This window comes from Zootoca vivipara, chromosome 8 (genome assembly GCF_963506605.1).
Source record: "Zootoca vivipara chromosome 8, rZooViv1.1, whole genome shotgun sequence".
In the NCBI taxonomy this organism is placed as follows: Eukaryota; Metazoa; Chordata; class Lepidosauria; order Squamata; family Lacertidae; genus Zootoca; species Zootoca vivipara.
In genome coordinates, this window is record NC_083283.1 from 1,333,851 (window position 1) to 1,341,717 (window position 7,867).

General features: G+C 49.7%; 1 protein-coding gene across 1 annotated transcript; it reads right to left on the reverse strand.

Annotated features, from left to right (window-relative positions):
- Positions 1 to 438: 438 nt before the first annotated feature.
- On the reverse strand, positions 439 to 7,543 carry LOC118089775 (fucolectin-like). Its single transcript, XM_035124656.2, has 4 exons — positions 7,432 to 7,543; positions 5,824 to 5,909; positions 4,066 to 4,357; positions 439 to 832 (listed from the first exon to the last, which is right to left on the reverse strand). The coding sequence occupies exons 2-4, from the start codon at positions 5,906 to 5,908 to the stop codon at positions 676 to 678; spliced, it is 534 nt and encodes a 177-aa protein (XP_034980547.1). The 5' UTR covers position 5,909; positions 7,432 to 7,543; the 3' UTR covers positions 439 to 675.
- Between the last annotated feature and the right edge of the window lie 324 nt (positions 7,544 to 7,867).

Below are 7,867 nucleotides of genomic sequence, written 5' to 3' on the forward strand. Positions count from 1 at the left end.
AACGATTTCAACCCCAAGGAGGTATTAGTGAGCACTACAGAAGATACTTCATCCTCTGTTGGCTCTGCATTGGGAATAATGGATCTACACTGTCTGGAGCAGAAATAGGTTACAGCTCATATGGCACAAAAGTTGGAGCTGGTACCTCCACTTGGTGGTGGACGCCTGAATTTTTACACACCTTCCGTGCAGGGTTTTTAAGTTCTAGTTAGCTTTCGCCAACCTGGTGCCCGGTGTCAATTATATTGTGCCATAGGGGACCTGGCAGTAGGGCTGCAGAGTATGGGGCTCAACACTATGGCAAGGGAAGACTTCATTCTTGCTGTGATGGGTTTTCAGCAGTCTCTTGGTCTATGCCAGGCATAGGCAAACTCGGCCCTCCAGATGTTTTGGGACTACAACTCCCATCATCCCTAGCTAATAGCACCAGTGGTCAGGGAGGATGGGAGTTGTAGTCCCAAAACATATGGAAGGCTGAGTTTGCCTATGCCTGGTCTACGCTTTGTGGCAGGAGCGAAAGCACAGCTCTTGTTGGTTCTCAGGGCCCGGACAAGCTGCTGGAGAAGTAGAGAAAGGGGGCTTGATGCAAGGAGGACTATGGCGTTGATTGACGCATCCTTGGTCTTTGACAGCCACACACCCTGAACACACGAACGCAGAGGCTGCTGGTGATTCCTAATGCATCTCTTCTGCTACAGCTCCATAGACATCCACTTCGCACAGTGTCAAATAACCATGGCGAGGAATGTGGATGCTCATGTAGCGGCCCCTGAGCCAGTGGCAGTTGAAGCTACTGACGGAGCCCTGTGTGACGTCTGTGATGATCCCACACCTGTAGAGAGAAAAGGAGGGTTAGACACAAGTGTGTGTTTAGGAAGCATTCGCAGACCATGGTCAGGGATGGTTGAATCAATCAATTCCGGTTTCTCATTTTTCCAATCTTAATATCAGTTCTCCACATTTCCACATCAGTTTGTGATCTCTTTTTCCCCCCAGTCATCACAAAAATTTGTCAGCATTTTCGTGTGAATTTATCCTAATATACCCATTTCCGCAAATCAATTTCCCCTAATAGCATGCAGTTTTGTATGTCGGGGGTTGGACTGGATGGCCCTTGTGGTCTCTTCCAACTCTATGATTCTATGATTCACTTGTCTGTCCTTTCTTATGCACACTTTCCCATAGGATGTGCGCATTACTCAGCTGGAGAACTAAATTTGTTGCTCAATTTGGAGAAGTCCAAATTCCAAAAGATGGCTGAGTTTTGGTCCGTGTGTTCCTTCAGAAAGTGTGGATTGGGTAAGTTTGCCTTTAAATGCCACTTGAATCAAATTTCTCCCTACACCAACCTTCTGGCTCAGTTGTATGAGCTCAGTTGTGATGAGCACACAATTGGCACACATGGGCCTCCACAGCGCTCCATGCTCTCCCATACCTACCTTCTATATTCCTGATCTGTTAGAGCAACAGCAGCAAACTTTGGTTGAAAAAGCAGGACTCTTAGCCTTTCCCATCTAAACTCACTTTAAATCACCGCACCAGCATGACTACGGGAATAAAACGGAGTTTGCTTCTGTCTCCCTGATGCTAAACATTTGGAAATAAGGGCCATTATGCTGTAGGAACGCAGGTGGCACTGTGGGTTAAACCACAGAGCCTAGGGCTTGCTGATCAGGAGGTCAGCAGTTCGAATCCCCGCGACGGGGTGAGCTCCCGTTGCTTGGTCCCAGCTCCTGCCAACCTAGCAGTTCGAAAGCACGTCAAAGTGCAAGTAGATAAATAGGAACCGCTACAGCGGGAAGGTAAACGGCGTTTCCGTGTGCTGCTCTGGTTTGCCAGAAGCGGCTTTGTCATGCTGGCCACATGACCTGGAAGCTATACGCCGGCTCCCTCGGCCAATAATGCGAGATGAGCGTGCAACCCCAGAGTCGGTCACGACTGGACCTAATGGTCAGGGGTCCCTTTACCTTTACCTTTATGCTGTAGGAAAGGCTAATATATTTTGAAAGTAAAAATAATAATCGGCTACCAGAACTGTAGCTAGGTGATCTTGCGCCCCTAGAAGAACCCTCCAGATTGCACACACACACACACACCCCGCCACGGGCAAATGAGCTCTTCTTTCCGCCTCTCCTCCTACCCCATCCACCCATTCAATTCACCCTCTATTGAAACCTTTTCTTCTGAGGCAGTAATCAATACTTTTATTTACAGACATATTTATTGACATATTTTTTAGCTGAATTTGCGCCCCGCCCTCACCTGCGCCACTGGCAGAGGCCCACCTCACCCCCCTCCCAGCTACGGCCCTGTCGGTAACCATGTACATGCCTTGGGTGGTCATGGAGCCAGGTGCTGATAGTGGTCTCTTTGCCCCAGCCTCCCTCAACTGCAGCTCTCTGGGTGGTGATTTGGAGGACCCTGAGCCCAGGATACTTGAGGGCCCACCCTCCAACTGCAAACCTACCCTACAGTTGCCATGCCCTGTCTCTGGCTGAGACAAGACTGGTCTGGGTGGAGAAGGGACGGGGCCTTCTCAGTAGCTGCACCCAGATTGTACCCAGTGAGATCTCTTCTCTCCCACTGTTTTCCTGTGACTGGTTAAGACTCTCCTCTTCCGGTTGGCATTCGCTTGCTTGCCAGAATGATTTATATATGATACATCCTCATTTTAGAATGTCATTCATTCTGCTGAGCCTATTTCACTTTTGATGTTCTTAATGAGACACTTTTGCTTTTAAATTGGTCTAAGCTACCCTGAGCAAAGCAAAAGTACCGGAAGGACAGGGATATAAGCTTTTCTAAATAAATATAACCTCACCAGGAAATATGCCCATATCTCCCCCACACCCAACTAGCCTGCCAGCATCCTGGGAATTCTTGTCTGATGTGCTGCTACCTGTTGCCAGGTAGACCACCATCTTCTGATCTGGATTAAAGAATTTATTTCTACAGTATTTAATGGTGGACCTAACCCCCTGACTGCATACACCTATACATTTCATGGCACATTTAAAGCTCCTTTAATGGGATGTGGGTGGTGCTGTGGTGTAAACCACTGAGCCTTGGGTTTGGTGATCAGAAGGACGGCGGTTCGAATCCCCATGATGGGGTGAGCTCCCATTGCTCAGTCCCAGCTCCTGCCAACCTAGCAGTTCGAAAGCATGCCCCAAAGTGCAAGTAGATTAATAGGTACCACTCTGGGGGGGAAGGTAAATGGCATTTCACCAGAAGCGGCTTAGTCATGCTGGCGACGTGACCTGGAAAGACTATCTGCGGACAAACGCCGGCTCCCTTGGCCTGTAAAGCGAGATGAGCACCGCAACCCCAGAGTCGTTCGCGACTGGACCTAATGGTCAGGGGTCCCTTTACTTTTACCATTTAAAGCTCCTACCGCCTCCCACAAGAATTCTGGGACAGATAGTTTGCCCCTCACCGAGCTGCAATTCCCAGTACACTTCACAAACTACAGTTCCCATGATTCTTTTTTGGGGGGAGGGGTGCTTTCACCAGTGGTATGCACACAGCATCAATCAATTGATGCTTTTGAATTGTGGTGCTGGAGGAGACTCTTGAGAGTCCCATGGACTGCAAGAAGATCAAACCTATCCATTCTGAAGGAAATCAGCCCTGAGTGCTCACTGGAAGGACAGATCGTGAAGCTGAGGCTCCAAAACTTTGGCCACCTCATGAGAAGAGAAGAATCCTTGGAAAAGACCCTGATGTTGGGAAAGATTGAGGGCACTAGGAGAAGGGGACGACAGAGGACGAGATGGTTGGACAGTGTTCTCGAAGCTACCAACATGAGTTTGACCAAACTGCGGGAGGCAGTGGAAGACAGGAGTGCCTGGCATGCTATGGTCCATGGGGTCACGAAGAGTCGGACACGACTAAACAACAACATGCACACAGCACCTGCCTCTTTCCTACTTTCTTCCCGTTATCACAAACACAAGAGGAGACTAAGAAGTAGTCACTCCCAGCAAGTGTTCTTGAAGTGTTCTCTGAACCCCCAGAGATCATTCAGGTTCGGGGACCAGGTGATAGTTGGCAGCTGGAACTTACAGAGTGTTGGATTTGCCGTGGTCAACAATGGTGTTCCCCACACGGACCTCAGCTCCCAGGAGCCTTTCGCCACAGCAGTCGTCGCGGTTTTTCACCATCACAGCTGCGATGGCGTACTCGGAATCCAAATCCACCAGCCACCAGGGGTCCTTCTCTCCATCGGTGTGGGTGCAGGAGCCCTGGTGGAAGTTCCCAGCATAGAACCCGTCCACAGCTTTGTCTGCCGATCCGAGGATCTTATGTGGATATACGGAGGACTGGTAAGCTCGTCGTCCTTTGGCCAAGTTCAATACTAGAGTCGCATGATGGGGAAAAGAGGGGAAGAGGAATCCTCATGGTTTATTTGCTAACTTAGAATCATAGAACTGTAGAGTGGGAAGGGACCTGGAGGGTCATCTTGCCCAGTGGTGCATGCCATGGCACCCTGGGGTGCCTTGAATGATGGTCAGGGGTGCCACGGGCAAAACTGGCTTCTGTCCCTCTTTCCTTCCCTCCCTCCTAATGTGGAGAGAGGTTTGCTAATTGTATTATTGAGTTTGCATTACCTGCATTGTATAATTCTGATTGTGTGGCTTAGCCCCCATAATCCTGGGATGCTTTTCTCCTTAAAATGCTTCTAGTGCCTCTGTGTCTCTGTGTTAAAGTGTAATGAAAACATTCGACAGCTAGACAGGATGGCCTTGCCAGAGAGCACAAGGTCTGCAGTCTGCATCAGAAGATGCTCAAGGTCTCAAGCCCCCACTCAAGGCTGCTTGAGGATGCTACCGGGGTAGCATGAGTCAGCATGTGTTTATGCACAGGACCAGACACGCATCTTCCTTATATGTACTTGTGACACCCCTTGTGTTTATGAGGAGGACAGGACACGGATTTTCCTAATATGGATTTGTAAACTGTGACCCCCCCTTGCATGCACACATTTACAGAGGAGGGGGAAAGGAGCCCAAGAAGTATATAAGAAGCTTTGCAAATTTGTGTTTCTTTACTCTTGTCGTGGAGCTGACCACCAAGAGTCTCTTAAATTTAAGAATAAAATTCTTTCTCTGGATTCAACCCCCGGTGTCATTATTGGCTGTCTCTGTCCCTGCCTGGGCGCAACTTAAAGGACCCTTAGTAGCTAATAAGGCTACACTCTTATACCCTCTCGTGTCTCTGTCCCCCTGGCTACAAGCTCCCCAGCTGAATGGTGCCTGTGGGGCTGCCCAGGCGGTGCTGGTTGCCAGAAGCAGAGGCGGCCTCGGAGTAAGCAAGCAATTGGGCGAGGGAGCCCAGCCAGCCAGTCCACCAGCCCTTGTTGTTGGGAATGGGCAGACAAGTCCCAAGACCCTGTGGGGCAGTGTGAGGAGGCAACTCTCGAGGCATCCACAAAGCAATCCAGCTTTTGTGTTTTGCAATGGATTGTTGGGAAATTGGCAAATCTTTGTTATGGGTTGAGGTGATTCCCGGGTAATCACCTTATTATAACCATGCAGGGCCGGCTCTAGGTAGAGTCCCGGTGGCGCGGGTCTGGTAGGTGGGGCGCTGCACGCCGAAGCCGCGCCGAAGCCATGCTGCGCACTGCGAGGGCGGGGGCGCTGGAGCGATCTCCGCCCCTCAGCGCCAGGGCGGCCAACCTGCTCGAGACTGCCCTGTAACCATGTGCCAAAATGTCAACATGCAGCCTGTGCCAGAGGGTGAGGATAGGAACTCCTCATTGTGGGGAGGCAACATTTAGGTTTGGATTTGGCCCAGAGACACCCCTGCTTTCCCAATTCTTACCTGTAGGTATTGATTTGTAGCTCTGGGACTGTCCCGTCTCTACCAGGAGTGCCAGGGCCAGCAGCAGGGTCCAGAAGCTGAGCATCCTGCAGTTGGGAGAGACAGCGTGCATCTAATCCAGAATGCAGCAGCCAGACTGGTGACTGGGAGCGGCCGCCGAGACCACATAACACTGGTCCTGAAAGACCTACATTGGCTTCCAGTACGTTTCCGAGCCCAATTCAAAGTGTTGGTGCTGACCTTTAAAGCCCTAAACAGCCTCAGTCCAGTATACCTGAAGGAGTGTCTTCACCCCCATTGTTCTACCCGGACACTGAGGTCCAGTGCCGAGGGCCTTCTGGCGGTTCCCTCGCTACGAGAAGCCAAGTTACAGGGAACCAGGCAGAGGGCCTTCTCGGTAGTGGCACCCGCCCTGTGGATGGCCCTCCCATCAGATGTCAAAGAGATAAACAACTACCTGGCATTTAGAAAACATCTGAAGGCAGCCCTGTTTAGGGAAGTTTTTAATGTTTGGTGTTTTAACATGGTTTTTAATATTCTGTTGGGAGCCACCCAGAGTGGTTGGGGAAACCCAGCCAGATGGGCAGGGTCTAAATATTATTATTATTATTATTATTATTATTATTATTATTATTATTATGCACATAAGAGAGAGATGGCTTGCTGGAGCCATGGGTCTGTCTCCCCCTGAACAGCACGGGGGACACAGGAACACTGGAAGGTGTCTTACACAAGCTCAGACTCTTGCGCCATCTAGCTCAACACTGTCTACACAGACTCCAGGATTCCAGAATGTGGGCCTCTCCCAGCTGGGAATCAAAGCCCAGACCGTCTGGTCAAAGCACTGTGTGCTCTATCACTGAATCATAGAACCATAGAATTGTAGAGTTGGAAGGGACCCCGAGGGTCACCTAGCTATGGCCCTTCCCCCAAAGAGTAAAATATGAAATAAAATAGTGGGATGGTGTGTGCCCCTGAAGGCTGCCGTGAAAGAGAAGCAAGAGCTTGTGGTGTCTCTGAAGCAACCGGTAGAGCTTCAGTTGGAGTCTGAATACAAGACCTGGAGTACCAGGGTTTGGAGCAGGATGGGGAACCTTTGATGTCATTGTTGGATTCCAACTGCCACTAGCCGCAGGTAGCCTAGCCAATGGCCAGGAGGTCTCTGCAAGAAGAGGGAAACTGGCAGGTAGACTTTTATCTGTTGAGGCAGGAGCAGAAGCAGAGTATTGAACCCGGAGCAGTCTTTGCCAGCCTGGGGGCCTTCAGCTACTTTGGACCACAGCTCTCCTCGGCCCCATGAAGAGGATGAGAGTTGTCTTCTGAAACATCTAGAGGGCATGAAGTTGGCAAAGGCTGAACCAGAGGCAGCCCAAGGCTGAGGAAGGGAAACCACTAGACTGAGCTTCCCAGCATCTCTACACTACAGATTTAAGTCAGTTTCCATCTTTTTAATTAATTGATATGGGAACTTGAGTTCTCCAAAAGTTTAAATGTGCTTCCAAGAAACTGAGAGAAGGCTCCCTTTCGGACTACAAAATCAGGTGTTGGACTCTCTTTTCTGGAAGTCTTTCAGGTATTATGTGCAAGAGGTTCCCCTCCTTGACTTACCTTGACCCTGTTTCTTGGGACCAGCAAAAGCGTTTGTTGTCCTTCTTGAAGAGTTGGCAACCTCAGCTACTTTTTTTCTGTGCTTCTAGCTGAATCCTGGACTTCCTTTTGAGCATCTCTGGTTGCTTTATACCCTTCCAAGCCAATCAGAATGATGCTGAGGAGCGAAACTGAGGTCCGGCATTTGCCCTCCCATCTATTGCTTTAATTCTGCTTTTGGTTGTTGACACTCTGGGTGAAGTTGCACAACTCACCTTTTGATGCATCGGCTTCAGCTCTGTCTGGTTTTCTGCCTCTTCCCTAAATTTGTGCGGTGGCTCAATTCACAAGTGACAATGGGAATTTTAGAAATTCTCCAGGTTCCTATTAGATTCACAATTTAAAGCTCTGTGCCCAAGTGTCTCCCCCCCACCCTTCCAGGGTTTTGCCCACAAAA

What these genes read in the sequence shown, in the direction of transcription:
- LOC118089775 (XM_035124656.2), bottom strand. Translation starts at nt 5,908, where the DNA reads ATGCTCAGCTTCTGGACCCTGCTGCTGGCCCTGGCACTCCTGGTAGAG. An exon ending in CTACAAATCAATACCTACAG is followed by an intron (nt 4,358 to 5,823) that starts GTAAGAATTGGG and finishes ATGCGACTCTAG; the next exon opens with TATTGAACTTGGCCAAAGGA. An exon ending in CACGGCAAATCCAACACTCT is followed by an intron (nt 833 to 4,065) that starts GTAAGTTCCAGC and finishes TTCTCTCTACAG; the next exon opens with GTGTGGGATCATCACAGACG.